The sequence below is a fragment of the Rhinatrema bivittatum genome, chromosome 5 (genome assembly GCF_901001135.1).
Source record: "Rhinatrema bivittatum chromosome 5, aRhiBiv1.1, whole genome shotgun sequence".
Taxonomy (NCBI): Eukaryota; Metazoa; Chordata; class Amphibia; order Gymnophiona; family Rhinatrematidae; genus Rhinatrema; species Rhinatrema bivittatum.
In genome coordinates, this window is record NC_042619.1 from 337,488,374 (window position 1) to 337,505,299 (window position 16,926).

A 16,926-nucleotide genomic window follows, 5' to 3' on the forward strand; every position below is an offset into this window, starting at 1 on the left:
CCCCACCCCATATATTATCTTCAAATAGTCATTCCTGGCCTCAGAAAAAATGTGTTCCACCTTAAATCACATCAATCGTGATTGTTCCAGTAAAGCAAAACTGAAAAGATTACAGTCAGAGGCACAAAGCCATTTTTTACTCACATTCTCAGTGGACAGTTTGATACATGTGGAATAATGATCTGCAATCTGTGCATTGTTCAATTTCGGAGCAAGGGATGATGGAGTTTCAGCTTGCCTGAGAAAAACAGAAGTCTCTTTAGAGCAGAGCCATGTGTTTGGCTCCTGGTGGAAAGATTATTGCCTTATTTATTTATTTATTTTATTTATTTATTTATTTAAGTTCTTTTAATATACCAATGCTCAAGACGAAGGTCTTATCGTACCGGTTTACAGAGTAACCAGGGGTAACCAATTAAATAGAAGATAAAGTTACAATGAACAGGGAAATTACAGTGCGGGAGGATAAGAGCGAAAGGTAATAGTTTAACATAACAAAGTAAGTAACAATCTACATATGATATTAGCTTAGACAATGGCCTGGTAAGAAAAACGAGATGCAGCAGAATGATTCATGAGAAGGGGAAGGGTGGGGGGGAACTGTAAAACTAAGGTGTGAGAGTCTACGTTAGTTGTGGGGAGACCCATCAAGGACTGCCTTGATGGGTTTTTACCTGCTGAAGGGGGATCCCGCAACAGTAGGAGATTCTGTGTTACTGAGTTGCAGATCAACAACACGGGAGCGTCGGCGCTGCTTCCTCTCCTGCTCATCATCATTTTGGGGGAAGTCCTGCAGAACTGGAGTGCCAGAGACATTGAGGGGCTGTCTTGTCGCAGGAGACACAAATACACCATCAGGAGATGCACACTTCTGGCGATTCGCAGAATGAGATGGTGAGGCACTCATTTCTAAAAAGATAAAAACAAAGCCATTTTAACATAGAAAGAACACCCCACAAACTCATAACTCAGGCAGCTGTGAGGAGAAGGCAAAAAAATCCATGAGGGTACTGATCTATCCAACAGGCACTAGTGCTATTATAAAGCTATAGTACACAGAAGGGTGCTCCTGAATGTTTAGGTAAACATATAGACTGGATAATATGTTAATGGCATCAACTCCCCAGTGAAGCGGAAGAAACTCCTGGTTCATATTATTAACAAGATGAATATGGATACTGCAACTTTGTCATAAAGGCACTTCCCACATATAGAACAAGAAATGTTTATGAGGAACTACATGGAAAATTTTACACAGTAGAGTATCTTATATCTAAAAAGGGCTGGGCCTAAGGATGTAAATGTTTAGCTGGTAAGTCAAGATTTACTGTTTAGTCTTCCATTTAATGGTTTAAGAAGCCCTCCTCCCCACCACTTCTTCCATTTCAGTAATGGAAGGTGTTCCACAGGACACGAGCACATCAGCATACAGAAGTTTCCCATCTGGCTTTCAAGACACTCTTTACCATGCTCAGGGAGGGGAGGAGTAACCTGGTGGTTATAATAATCAGGCTGAGACCAATAAAGCCAGGGTTCGACTCCTGCTTCTCCCTTGGGTAAGTCTTTTCCCCCTCCACTGCCTCAGTAACAACTTAGGACCGGGTTTACGAAGGGTATTTTCCCCATTCTATGTTTATGGAAAACAGCTTAATAAATCAGGGCCATAGATTGTCAACCCTCCAGGGCAAGAAAATACATATAATCAAATCTAAAATTCAAATCCAATGATTGGCCAATACAGACAACAACTAAGTAAGCTCTGCCTAAGACAAGCGCTGGAAGCCAGAACCGTGGAGTGAATGCAGTGCCCATATCCAAGATTTGGACAAACACGAGCACACCTGGTGGCTGAACAGAAGCTAGCTATCAGATGTTACAGTATGTAGATGAACAAGCAGTCCTGACGCGGTATCTGCTGTTGGAGTTCTGGAGACAAAGGAGTCAGTGTCCTGAGGTGAGTGAGAGTTTGTGGCTAACTATGTGGTGCAGCTGGTCTGCCTACAAATAAAGTAGGCTCTGGGGCTTCTGTAAGTGCACCAGATGACATGCTAGTAGTGCAAAGCTTAACTCTGCTGCACTGGTGAAGTTCATGATGTTCTGCCATATGCTGTACCTGAAACTGTCTCCTTGAAGAAGATAAGAAAAGTAGCAGCGCAGAAAGAATGCTTATTACAGGATAGGTAAATCAGCTTTGTGGGGTTTTTTTCTAACAAAACAATTGTCAAAATTGGAAAATCAAGATAAAGCAGAGTTGCTTACATGTAACAGGTATTTTCCAAGGACAGCAGGACGTTAGTCTTCACACACAGTTGACATCAGATGGAGCCCCAATGCGGAAAGCTTACGTCAAAGTTTCTAAAACTTTGACTAGGCACACTGAGGATGCCCTATACCATGCGTCCATGTGGATCCCTCTCCAGTCTTGTAACACAGAATTATAATTCTAACAAAAAAATAGGAGAAACCCAACTCCATGGGGTTGTGGGCGGGTTTTGTGGGAACTAACATCCTGCTGTCCTTGGAGAACACCTGTTACAGATAAGAAATTCTGCTTTCTCCGAAGACAAGAAGGATGGTAGTCCTCACATATGGGTGAAATCCTAGCCACAGGCTGCTCCCCAACACAAAAAGGGACCAACAGACACCTAACCAGGTGCCAACAGGCACAATAGTGCTGCTGGTAACAGAGGGGGTGACAGCCTGAACCCAAACAACAGGCCCTAGACTGGGAGAGTTGGTTCCGGAACAGACTGCTGGACCTACTGTCGTGTCAGCCATCCCTATCCAGACTATAGTGTTATGTGAATGTGGGAGAGAACTCCACGTCGCAGCCTTGCAGATCTTCTCCATGGGAACTGCTTACAAGTGGGCTACTGACGCTGCTATGGCTCTGACAGAATGAGCCTTTACAAGACCCCCCAATATGCAGTCCCACCTGAGCATAACAGAAGGAGATGCAATCTGTTAGCCAATTGAATAGTGTCTGTTTGGCAACAGCAACGCCCAACCTATTCCTATCAAAAGCAAACATAGTTGGGTGGACCATCTATGGGCTTCTGTCTGCTCCAGGGAGAAGGCTAAGGCTCGCTTGCAGTCCAAACCTTGCAGTGCTTGTTTACCTTGGTGCGAATGGGGCTTGGAAAAGAATGTTGGCAGGATGATGGACTGGTTAAAATGGAAGTCCGTCATCACCTTGGGCAGGAACTTGCGTATGCAAGACCACCCTGTCCTAAAACTTAGTATAAGGTGCATAAGTCACTAAGGCCAAGAGCTCGCTGACCCTGCATACTGAGGTGACTGCCACCACAAATATGACCTTCCAGGTCAGATACTTCAGGTCACAGGTGACCAGCGGCTCAAAAGGAGCTTTCATCAGCTGAGCTAACACCATGTTGAGGTCCCAAGACACAGCAAGAGACCTTAGGGGAGGCTTCAAATGAAGCAGGCCCTGCATGAATCATACAACTATAGGCTGTACAAAGATGTGCATACCATCTACACCTTGGTGGTATGCACCAATTTGCACCGAGATGAACTAACAGAGTTGGTTTTTAAGCCAGCTTCTGATAAGTGAAGGTGGTAATCAAGCAGTTTTTGTGTGGGGCAGGAAATCAGATCTAGGGCCTTCTGCTCACCCCACATGGAAAGGCTCCTCCAGTCCATAGGACTTTCTATCCTCAGAGATTGAGAGCCTGCAGGATTATCTTCTCAACATCCAGGCTGTAAGCAACAGGACTTGGAGGTTGGGATGCCGCAACTGCCTCGATCTTGCATGAGGAGATTTGGGAAAGTCCCCAGACTGATCAGTCTCTGCATGAACAACTCCCGTAGGAGTGGAAATGAGACCTGTCTCAGCCAATGAGGGGCTATGAGGATCATAGTCCTCTTGTCCTCGCAAAACTTCAAGACAGTCTTCGAAACTAAAGTAATCTGAGGATGTGTGCGCTGAAGATTCCTGCCCCAATGACAGGCAAGGGCTTCTGAAGCTGGTTTGCTGTCTGCCCTGTACAGGGTACAGAATCGAGGCATCTCACTGTTGCAAGTTGACACAAACAGATCTAAATTCGGGCTCCCACAGAGATGGAATATTCAACTCACTACCCCTGGGCCAGGGCCCACTCATGGGGTAGGATGCAGAACTCTTGTTAAATGCCTCTAGTCAGTCTCCAATCCAGGACAACATTTTTAAATTAATCTAAATTTCTTCTAATGTTTTTCCAAGTTATATTGCTTTTCTCACTGTGGGTTGGGACTGTTCTTGTGGGGTGGCAGGTTTGGTGTTTTTCAGTAGCAGTTTTTAGTTTGCTGCTGTGTATAAGCTGTATGTGTGGCTGGTTGAATTAGCTAAAAAAAAAAAAGCTCCAATTTAGATACTTTTTTTTTCCTGCTGTCCTTTCTCTGGGTTGCTGCTTGAATTTTGGGCTTGCTGGCTAGGTGAAAATATATTTGCTATTTAATATTTTAAAATCCAAATCTGTGATTCACTGGGGTATCCAGAAAACTGGTTTCAAATAGATAATTGGAGAAGGATTGAGCTAGAGCTACCTGGTTGGGGGCAGAATTCCTAAGCACCTACACCTTGGTGGTATGCACCAATTTGCACTGAAATGAACTAACAGAGCTGGTTTTTAAGCCAGCTTCCGATAGGTGAAGGTGGTAATCAAGCAGTTAAAGGGAATGGTACAGCTCCCATATGAGGAGAGATTAAAGAATTTAGGACTTTTCAGCTTGGAGAAGAGACTGCTGATGGGGGTATGCCCTCCAAGGAACACTACGTTTCCCCCTCTATCAAACCCTACAAGCTAATCTATACAATGAACAGAGCTTTCTCCCTCGCCGCCCCCACTCTTTGGAACTCTCTCCCTCCAGATCTCCACACAGAAACCTCCACACCAAAATTCAAAAAGAAACTAAAAACATTGCTCTTTCAACAAGCCTACCCTCCCTCTACTCCCTCCATATAATGTATGAAAACCATTTGTCCAGATGACTGTTTGACTCTCTTGTAAATATATTCTCTTGTAAATTTACTGTACATTTGTTCACACCTATTATAATTTTTGTTTACTTTGTCTCTCGCAATACCTTTGCTCTTGTAATACCTCACAACTTTGTTATAATTACTGTTCCATGTAAAGGCTATGCCTACTATGTTTTGAGTTAAATGTACACCGATACGATGTGCAGACGGTTGTCGGTATATAAAATCGTTAAATAAATAAATAAATAAAATGATAGAGGTATTTAAAATCATGAGAGGTCTAGAATGGGTTAATGTGAATCAGTTATTTACTCTTTCGGATAATAGAAAGACTAGGGGGCACGCCATGAAGTTAGCATGTGGCACATTTAAAACTAATCGGAGAAAGTTCTTTTTTACTCAACGCACAATTAAACTCTGGAATTTGTTGCCAGAGGATGTGGTTAGTGCAGTTAGTATAGCTGTGTTTAAAAAAGGATTGGATAAGTTCTTGGAGGAGAAGTCCATTACCTGCTATTAATTAAGTTGACTTAGAAAATAGCCACTGCTATTACTAGCAACGGTAACATGAATAGACTTAGTTTTTGGGTACTTGCCAGGTTCTTATGTCCTGGATTGGCCACTGCTGGAAACAGGATGCTGGGCTTGATGGACCCTTGATCTGACCCAGTATGGCATGTTCTTATGTCTTTCATTCAATGTAACAATTGTGGAGCTTATGTCACAAGGCCTATCATTTGCAGAATCAGCTGTCTGCAATAAAAACTGAGCTCATTCATCTAAGGGAGGAACTGTCTACATTTCAATTAAAATCCTCTTCCTTGAACCATTCAGTATCTCACACCCATAGATTGCAGAAACCCAAGAAAAAATGGTTTACAGTGGTCTTTGGTAGTACAAAGCAAGTTTGCTTACCGTAAACGGTGTTTCCGTAGATAGCAGGATGAATTAGCCATGCTATTATGGGACAGTGTCAGGCTTCGGAGGCAGATCTTAACCAAGCTGTTACAGAGCTTAGCTCTGTGCGGCTGCGCGTGTGTTCCCGCACAGAAAGGCAGAATCTCCTCAGTCTGTATCATAGCAGTAAGGAAGGCTGTCCAGGGAGTCGGGTGGGTCAGCATGGCTAATTCATCCTATCTACGGAAACACCGTTTATGGTAAGCAAATTTGCTTTTCCCCCCATCGATAGCAGGGCTGAATTAGCCATGCTGTCATGGGAGTCCCTAGCTCCCGATCACGCTATGTAGTATTTGGTGTGGTCATTCTTTGTAGCATGACCCTGTCTCTGTGGACAGCCTCTTGGATCATTTATATGGCGAAATTATTCAAGGATGCTTGTCCCAGCTTGGCATCCTCAGATGTTTGCTGGTCTAGACAGTAATGGTATGTGACAGTATAGAGAGACGACCAGGTGGCAGCTTTGCAGATATCTATAGGTGGAACATGTCATAGGTGGGCCACAGAGGTGGAGACTGCTTGTAGCTGATTAGCATTAGGCTTTTTGTGCAGTGGAATGTCTCTCTTGTTGTAGCAGAATTGAATACATTATGCTATCCAACTGGAAATTGTCAGTTTCGCCACTGGTAGGCCAGGGGCATTTGGGTTAAAGGAGAGAAAAACTTGTGATGGCCTCATGTTCGAGTGTGTTCTAGTTTTGTAGTAGGCCAGCGCCCTTTTACAGTCCAGAGTGTGTAGTAATCTTTCCCGTGCGTTGTGATGTGGTTTGGGAAAGAACATAGGGAGTTCGATGGACTGGTTAATGTGGAAGGCTGAGATCACCTTCGGCAGGAAGGAGGGATGAGTCCGTTAGCACTGCCTTGTTGTGGTAAAACTGAAGATAAGGAGTGTAGTGCACCAGTGCTTGAGGTTCGCTGACTCGATTTGCTGATGTTACGGTGACAAGAAAAACTACTTTCCATGTGAGGTATTTGATGTGTGCTGATTCCAAGGGCTCAAATGGAGGTAGCATTAGTTGTTTCAAGACAAGATTGAGATCCCAGGCTACTGGTGGCTTGGATATTGGGGGCCGGAGATGGTAGAGGCCTCTAATGAACCTGGCAACAAGTGGGTGGGTAGATATCGGGTGTCCTTGGAACGGTTTGTGGTAGGCCGCAATGGCACTCAGGTGTACCCAAACTGAAGTAGTCGCTAGTCCCGCTGTGTATAGTGTGAATAGATAGTCCAGGACGGTTGTCTGAGCACAGTCAAAGGGATCACAGTGATGAATAGTATAACAGGAGGCGTAGCGCTTCCATTTCAATTGGTACGTTCTTCTGGCCGAAAGAATGTCTTGAGCACTCTGCGATATCCCCTGTTCTATCAGTATTGACCATTCAATCTCCATGCCGTCAGGTGGAGCGAGCTCTGCATCGAATGTAGAAGGGCACCCTGCTCCTGGGATAAGAGACCAAGGTTGCCTGGGCCATGCTGGAGCAATGAAGATCAGGTCCGCAGTGTCGGCTATACATTTCTGAATTGTGTGCGGGTAAGTGGAATTGGTGGGAATGTGTACATGAGTCCCTTCGACCAAGAAAGTAGAAAGGCATCTTGCGCTACGTGGAGATGACTTGGATATACCGAGCAGAAATGTGGCACCTTTCTGTTCTTCTCCTTGGCGAAGAGGTCTATGGTCGGTACTCCCCATTGAGTGAAAATGCCATCGGCCACCTGCTGGTGTAACAACCACTTGCGAGGGTAAAATATGTGACTTAACCTATCCGCCTGGCTGTTGGCTATGCTGGGTAAGTATGTCGCCTAAAGGTAGATTGCATGACGAGTTGTCCAATCCAAGATGAGGAGTGCTTCCCTGCAGAGGATCCATGAACCTGACCCTCCTTGCTTGTTGATATAGAACATGGCCACTTGGTTGTCCATGTATATCATGACACATTTCCCTTGTAAGTTTGAGGCAAAGGTCTTCAGAGCATATCGAATGGCTCTCAGTTCGAGAAGGTTGATCTGATACAACTGTTCTCGAGGGGACCACAGGCCCTGCGTTTGTAAGTGGTCAAGGTGGGCTCTTCACCATCCTGTGTGTGAAGCGTCCGTTGTTAGAACCACGCTGTGAGGTGGTGGACTGAAAAGCACTCCCTTCACAAGCATGTGCGGCTTCAGCCACCAGTTCAGGTCTAGGATCATGTCCTGTTGTCAAGGAGACCGCTCGAGATAACGGTTGAGTGTGTTGTGACCATTGCCTTTTGAGGCCCCATTGCAATCGGCATATGTGAAGACAGGTGTTTCGAACTATATCAACAGCTGCTGCCATATGACCCAAAACTGTCAGAATCTGGTGGGCCATTGGCCTTGCGGTGGAACGGAGATCTCCTGTTAATCTCTGCAGTATTAACAGTCGTTCCTTGGGAAGGAAGGCTCTGCTTCTGGTGGTGTTTAGCTGAGCTCCTATGAATTGAAGTACTTGGGAGGGCTGGAGGTTGGAGTTTTCATAGCTGATGATGAGTCCTAGGTTCCGAAGACAGGAGATGGTTCATAAAAGATAGGATTGAAGAGTTTCCGGGTCCGAGGCTACTAGGAGCCAATCATCCAGGTACGGGAATAACTGGCCCAGTTGTCGAAGGTGGGCCACCACCACTGTCATGCACTTTGTGAATACTTGGGGAACGGCTGATAGGCCAAAGGGGAGAACTATGTATTGGTAATGCTGCCCCCTGTATCAAAAACAGAGGTATGGCCATGAAGAAGGGTGCATCGGAATATGCGTGTATGCATCTTCAAGTCTGGCGAGCACATCCAATCGTTGGGTTGAAGAAGGGAAAGAATTGTCTTCAGGGAGACCATCTTGAATTTTTCCCAGATCAGATGTTTGTTCAACTTGTGTAGGTCCAAAATCAGGCGTAGACCCCCCAATTTTTTGGGAATTAAGAAGTAGGGGGGGGAGTAAAATCCCGTATTCCAGAACTGTGGAGGTAGGACATGAATTGCCTGTTGACAAGGAGATTTCTTCGGCTACTTGAAGATAGTTGGTCCCCACTCTCTTGACTGGAACGAGATTTGGCAGAGGGGGTCTGGACGTGAAGTTGAGTTGATAGCCCTGGTGGACTATTTCTAAAACCCAGCGATTCATTGTGATCTGGGACCAGGTTTGACTGAATGCAGTTACTCTTCCTCCCACAGCTGTGGGGGGTGGTGGCCTTGGTGAAGTTAAAAAGATGGTGGGGCTTTTGAACTGGTGGAGGGTTGTTGGCCCTGTTGTCGCTGCGTTCTCGGCCTGCCTAGACGTTGCTGGTGCTGTTGTGATGGCTGTCGAGGTGGCTGTGGATAGGGGGCCGGCCGGTAGGAAGGATACGTTTGGAACAGATGACTGATATGGTGTTCAACGAATGGGTGTGAAATAGCGGCGAGAGAAGGCACTGTATGTATGAGGAGTTGTCAAAGATTATACCGCCTGTTCTGCTCTTTCAATTGGGCGACTGTCTCTTGTAGATGGTTACCGAACAGATTATCCCCTCGGCAAGGAAGGTTGGCCAGTTTCTTGTGAACGTCTCCTTATGGCACTAGCACGCAGCCAGGCCAATCATCTGGCTGCGATAGCTGCCGCAGAGGCTCTAGAAGATATCTCCAAGCCATCCTTTTCTCCAAGGTCGATTATTGCAATTCTATACTGCAAGGTCTGCCTGCTGCTACTACAAAACCTCTCCAATTGCTTCAAAATGCGGCAGCAAGAATACTAACACCAATCGGAGAGAGCACATCACACCCATTTTAAAAGTTCTACACTGGCTCCCAGTCAACTTTAGAATACTCCACAAATCACTCACAGTTATTCACAAATGCATATACCATCAGACCCCTCTTGACCTGATACAACCACTCAAGCTACACACCACGACCAGACCGACAAGGGACGTTTATAAGGGATCACTCTACGTCCCCCCGAATAAAATGGTACACAGATTAAACTTCAGAGAGCGGGCATTTTCAACAGCAGGTCCCTCCATTTGGAATGCCTTGCCCTCTGACCTCCGACAGGAAACCTGCCTTCAGACCTTTAAAAAGAAACTCAAAACATGGTTGTTCGGCCGAGCCTTTCCGTGCGCCTAGACCAAATTTTACATCACTGAACTTTTAATGTACTGTTTTTCGTTACGCTTCACATAATCACTCATTAAATCGCATAGATGTCTTATTTTTTAGAAGTATCCTTAGAGATTGGCTATACTAGCCACCCTCACTCTCTGTATAAAGTTTCTGATTGTTGTATACTCTTGTTTTCCCCCCTCTCTTTCCTAATCCCCAGTTGCTCGCCCTTGTTATAATGTAACTTTTGACTCTGCCAATATCTGCCTCTTGTAATATGTTTATTGGCTACGTTATTGTTAAAAACTTTTGTTCGATGTAAACCGAGTTGATTTGATCTGCATCAAGAAATTCGGTATAGAAAAACCAAATAAATAAATAAATAAATAAATAAATAAATCTCAAATCCCTCAAACTGTACTGAGGAGGTGTCTTATGCCTTCCTCCATGTCCTGAACTGGTTGTGGCGGGGGAATCGTGGGATCTGCATCTGGCAGGAGTCCTTTGAGTTGTTGTAGGGATTCATAAAGGTATTGGATGATATAGAACCGATGTTGGTGAATACGAGCTCCTAACATCGCTGACTGAAAAGACTTTCTGGCAAATTCGTCAAGATACCTATTGTCCTTACCAGGGGATGTGCTGGAATGCAGCCTTGTCTTCTTCGCATGTTGCATTGCAGACTCTACCACGATAGAAGTGTGTGGAGGTGACTAAAACAGGGATTGTTGCATACAAAATTTTAGGTCTGTTTTCCTGGATACTGGGGTGATAGTGAATGCTGACTCCCAGGTTTGCTCCAGGACTGCATCTAAAACATGATGTGATAGGAGCGCTGTTGGCTCAGATGGAAGATCGAAAATTTTTAATATTCCCAGTGTTTCTGATCTGGGGTCTGGCATCTTGTGGACTTAGACATTGAGGGCAGAGCTGACCTTGTCTATAAATTTCGGGTATGAAAGATCTTCGGGTGGAGAATAAGACTCCTGTGGACCTTTTGGTGGGTCCGAGGGGTATCCCGTTGAGGAGCCCAGTGACAATGGTGAGGAGTCAGGTTGCCGAGGTAATTACTGAGAGGTTTGGGGCGGAGGAGCCTGAAGCATATGCTCTGGCAAATTGTGTGATATAGGCGAGGATACCTTTGCTGGCGTAGGCAGGGGTATCCTAGTTGACCTGTCCGGCGAAGGTTCTGGCGATTGTGGAGAAACCATACGTGGGCTGGTTGGGACAGGCTGCGGATCAGTGTAGCCTGATTGCAGAGAGGCCAGGAACCCAGATAGGGCTGTTGATATTTGTGCAATGGCTTGTTGTGCCATGTCAGGTAACTGAGGTTGTGGTATAGGTCGCTGGCAGTAGTTTGGAACGGCCGTCAGGAGAATATCTGAGTCTGGGGCTCTTGGGCGATGTTTATGTGGCCCCACATCCTCCCAAACTCGATGTTTCGCCAATGGTTCTTGTAATTGCAGAGAAGCGCATCTTCTTCTGGAAACAGAAGAAAGATCCGAGAAGACCTGCACTGATGACAAAGATGAAGGGGAATACGATGAAACTGCCATCCAATCTTCTTCCGACTCAGTAGGGGACTCCGGTCTGCTAGAGGCGGGGATATGCAGGGATGTGCCTGTGCCCGAGGGTGGAGTATGGTCCTCTGGTGCAGTTGGTTCCTGTAGATTCAGCAATTGAGATTTGGAGCTTTTTGCATTGATTCCTTCGTTGCCTGCTTCGAGGAGGAGTGGTCTGAATCCTGTTTAGAAGCGGGAGGCCGGGTCTGAGTCGAATGTGTCAAAGGATGTTCCGCTATAGATTGTCTCAATGTTGATTTCGGCAACATATGCTTCGATGGATGCGTTGAGTCATGCGTCAATAGATGTGCAGATGGCTGTGTCTGTGTCCTCTTTCTCGAATGCTTCGAGGGTGAAGGACATGGTCGGATGTGCGTCGATGAGTGCGTCAGCACGGACAAACAGAATCAGCGCTTTGGATGTCGCGGGCCTCTGCGTCAATGACGGCGCCAACTCCTCCAAGGTACGGTGGTTGCGTCGAGATTTTTGCTCCTTTTTTTTTTTTTACTCTTAGGCTGCAATGTGTCATGGTGTTTACCTTTGGATTTGGCCCAACCTGACAAGAGGTGCTGGATTCCAAGGAGGCTGCTCGCTTCTGCGAGGGGGCATGTGTCGGCATTGGTCCAGGGGAGGAATGGGCCTACGAGGGGGGGGGCATATGGGCCCATGAGAGAAATTTTTAATTTTTCAATTTTTGCGGCCGTTGGCATTGAGCTCAATGCAACATGAGGCCGCAATGCTTGCTTGTCGCCTGGTTGTGAGAAGGGCCCAAACAAATGTAACAGGCCTCATGTCCATCTGTGATGGACATTATTTTGCCTCATGCACACGGCTTAAGCATTGCGGCCTCAATAGAACGACAGAAGTAGTGTCACGCTGGATGTGTAACTCGCAATCGGGGATTGCAATTAGCAAGGATGATGGGTCTGGGTGTGTTGGAGGCTGCGCCATGGCGCATAGAGTTGCAATTTACATGGGTCATTAAAGAATGATGTCGATTAAAATATTGTCTCTTAATGTTAGGGGACTCAATAGCCCACGGAAACGCCATCTTCTGAGGACCGAGGCCCAAACTTCTAGGGCAGATGTTTTGTTTTTGCAAGAAACCCACTTGAAATGTAGGCATGAACGGTTACTTCTCTGGCTTCTTTTTTTCCCGATAATATCATGCTGCGGCCTCCAAAGGGGCATGATAATCGGGAGTCAGTATTCTATTTCATAAGGACCTATAATGCCAAATTACAAAATCCATTGCTGATACTAATGGAAGGTACTTACTATTACAGGTAGAGAGAAATCAGGTTGAATATCTATGCATCCAAATCTGACCATTCAGGTTTGTTTTTTTTTTTTATAGCTTTCAGCATGTGCTGGACAAGGTGGAGCTGGGACAGATAATTGTGGCTGGGGATTTTAACCTTACTTTACAACCTCGCATAGATAATTCATCTGGAGGAGGGGTAGGATCCAAAGTGGGACGTACCAGTCTTAAAAGGTTTCTGAGGTCCAGGAGATTGCAGGATATATGGAGACAGAGAAATCATGATTTTAGGGACTATACTTTTTTCTCACACACACACACCACTCTTATTTTAGAATTGATTACTTTTTGATAGACAGGGTTCTTAGCTTACGGGTACGAGAGAGAGATATCAGCATCACCTGGTCGGATCATGCTCCGATCTAGATGAGATTTAATTTACAAGATAAATCTGCCGGAATCAGATATTGGAGGTTAAACAATACCTTGCTAGCAGATGATACTTTCTGCCAGTACATCCACGATGCCATTGCAGAATATCAGAGGTTCAATGAGAACACTACTGAATCTAAAAGTTTGTTCTGGGAATGTTTGAAAACAGTTCTCGGGGCAACTTTATATCACAGGCCTCCCATCAGAAAAAGGTGAAAATGGAAAAGATTACCAAATTGACTGATGAAATTGCCCTGTTGGAAAAGCAACATAAAGCATCCACCAGAATTTATGCCCAATTACAAAGTGCTCGCACATCCTTGTGGGAGTTACAGGCAAATGAGCTTCTATTTATCTTACAGAGGGTAAAACAGGAACATTTTGAGTGGGGCAACAAGGCGGGTCAGCTATTAGCACCCAAACTAAAGAAACAAATTGAACACCTCCTCATCACGAGCATTAAGGGAGAGGATGGCACTCTACTCACCACGCCCACAGAGATTCAAAAACATTTCCAAAGGTTCTATGGAGCATTGTACGCTGCGGCCCCTAACATCCACGCGGACAGTATAATCTCCTACCTTGCTAATATCAAATTGCTCAAATTACAGAAGAGGAGAAGCAGTTTTTTGAAGCCAAGATTTCCACTCTGGAAATCGAGCAAGCCATAAGTGAGCGTAAAGCTAACAAAGCTCCAGGACTCGATGGATATACAGGATCTTTCTACAGGAAGGCAATTCGCTTGCAGCGGGCGCAAATGTGGCGGGCATTACCATTTTAGCAAAGCCAGGTCGAGATCCGATAGAATGCGGGTCATATAGACCATTCTCCTTAATTAACATCGACCTTAAGATTTTAGCAAAAATCCGGGCAAATCGCCTTAATAGGGTAATGACAATGTTGACCCACCCGGACCAAGCGGGTTTTATACCTGGAAGGAAAGCGGCAGACAATGTCCAGAAAACTATTGATCTTGTATGGTGGGGCAAAGAGGCATCAAACCCCTGCGGTTTTGTTTGCTGTAGACACAGAAAAGGCCTTTGACATGGTCCACTGGCCTTTTCTTTTCCAAACTATGATGAAAATTAATTTTGGTCACAAATTTTGCAGTTGGTTGGCTAAATTGTATGAGAGGCCGGAGACTCGTGTCAAAGTTAATGGGGTGTATTCTGAACCATTTCCTATTGTAGAGGCACGAGGCAAGGATGCCAGTTATCACCATTGTTATTCGCACACTTCTTAGAACCATTTACTACTAATGTTCGCAATGATATCTGTCTCCGGTATACAGGTAGGGGAAGCAGACTATAAAATGTCTCTGTTTGCAGACAACGTGCTATTTACTCTATCAAAATCAAGAATATTGCTAGAAAGGGTGGTTGAGTTGCTGAAAGATTTTAGCTCGGTGTCTGGATTCAAACTGAATCTAGACAAATCGGAAGTGTTAAATATTTATTTGCCTATTGACCAGGCTAATGATCTCAAAATTAAATTCCCATTTAAATGGGCAAGGAACCATATTAAATACCTGGGCATATTAATCAGCAGTCGATTAGATGAGCTGGTCAAATTGAACTTTAACCCATTAATGACCAAGATATTTCGAGATTTAGATACGTGGGTGAATTACTCATTGGCATGGACGGGTCGCATCACCACGATTAAAATGAATGTTATCCCCAAGTTTAACTATTTGTTTCAGTCACTACCAATTCATATTCCCACCAAGGTCTTAAAGGGCTGGCAGAAACGATTATTCGCCTTCATTTGGAAGAGAAGACCCCCAAGGGTGGCCCAATCGGTGTTATATACTGTGAAGGCTCACCGCCCGTGCTGCCCTGGGTGCCGCTCCGCTGCCTCCGGTTCAGGCCCCTCGCGAGTCCTGGATATCCCTGGAGTCTCTCAGTCTCACAGGACTCCCTGGGTTCAGGTCTCCGCCGGCCCTGGTTTTGCTGGGCCTCTGGGTTCTCTTTGTGTGGCGTGGGGTTGAAGCAGTCCCCCAACCCCCAAAGATAACACAGAGAGAGAGAGAGGTTCCTCAAAGCATTTTTATAAATGAGAGTAGCTGAATCTGTTACATTGGCTCCGTCCCCTCAGGAGCTGAACAAATGACCCTGCCCCCGCTCTCCAGCAGTCTAACCCCTTAACACAGGTGCTGGAGCAAAGGCACTGTTTGAGCCCCCTGGCTCTCCCGTCCACCCGCAAACACACCTGCCCTAACTTCCCTTAGGGTACAGGTTCTCTGTTTCCCTTTTCAGGCTAGGCTGTGCCCCTGAGACAGCTGGAGGATTCCTCTCCCCCCGGAACCTACCTCCATTTCCTTCTCCCCCTTTGCTTCCTGGCACTCGCTTTTTCTGGCCACTGCTGCTACCTAGGCACGCCCTCTTCCTCTAGCTCCCCAGGCTCACCTGTGTGACTCATTAGTGTCTGTCTGACACCTGCTCACCTCCAGGCTCTCCCTACAGGTCAGGTGGTGGTTCTAGGAACCTGGGATTTGTAGTTTCCGCCTTCACCTGCTCCACCTGCTGGCGGGCTCTAGTATTACTAGCTGCCTTATGGTATCTTATCCATTCCTGCCCCCGGCAGCGCTGCACTCCATCACAATACTCAAACTATGGGGAGGTATGGAGGTTGCAAGACTACAAGGGTATTATACAGCGGCACAGCTTAGTGCTATTATCACCTGGCATAAAGGGAGGGTATCACCAAGATGGGTAGCTATTGAACAAGAAGCGCTGGGGAAAATACCTCTTAGAGCCCTCACGTGGCAGCCACAGGAGTCGTGGAAAGTCCAGGGTCTAATAAACCTGCCCCTACAAACTACATTACAGGTCTGGGCACAGTGGAAACATCATTATAGGAGCAAGAGGTTACTTTCATAATACTTACCTCTTTTACAATAAGAACTTCTTGCCAGGTTGAGATAATACGACTTATTGTGACTGGAAAATTAACGGTCTCACCACCTTGGGCCAGTTATGCGGAAGGGATCGATTACTTCTTTAGAATCAGCTTAGGGACATATATCATCTTCAACACGACCATCCTTATCCTTACTACCAAATAAACCACTTTATTCGACAAGAAGCTGTAGGGGGAGAGCTATCTCAGGGTAAGGTACAGTTCGAAACCTGGTGCGAGGCAGCAGATAGAATCAAGGGCTGTCTATCCAAGATATATATAGCCTCCTACAGGTCACAAACCTGGACAATATGAAATACATTAAGGCATGGGAAAATGATTTTAATAAATCCTTTACTAAGGAGGAATGGAACTTCAGTTTCCTAAACACTAAGGGATGTTCAATATCAGCAGCCCTCACAGAGAATAGCATAAAAGTATTGTTTCAGTGGCACTTTACACCCTATAGGCTTTACAGAGCGAAACTTAAATCTAATGAACTATGTTGGAAGGGTTGTGGCATGTCGGGAACTTTCTTCCATATGTGGTGGGAGTGTCCTTAAGTAAGTAGATTGTGGAGGGAGGTTACTAACATACTGCAAAGTATTTTGGGGAAACCTATTCTTTTGATTCAGGCATGTTCATTATTAAATGTCCCAACTGAGAGCAATAGAAACTCTAATGCGCTACTTTTACAAATATGTTTGGGTACTAGATGTGTTTTGGCATCCACGTGGAAGCAAGCACAAGTTCCA

General features: G+C 45.4%; 1 protein-coding gene across 1 annotated transcript in view; it reads right to left on the bottom strand.

Annotated features, from left to right (window-relative positions):
• NCAPH (non-SMC condensin I complex subunit H) overlaps nucleotides 1-16,926 on the bottom strand; it is a 704,755-nt gene that overhangs the window by 630,467 nt on the left and 57,362 nt on the right. The window contains 2 exon segments of the mRNA XM_029604457.1: nucleotides 145-238; nucleotides 675-909. Of these exon segments, the coding sequence (XP_029460317.1) occupies nucleotides 145-238; nucleotides 675-909 (329 nt within the window).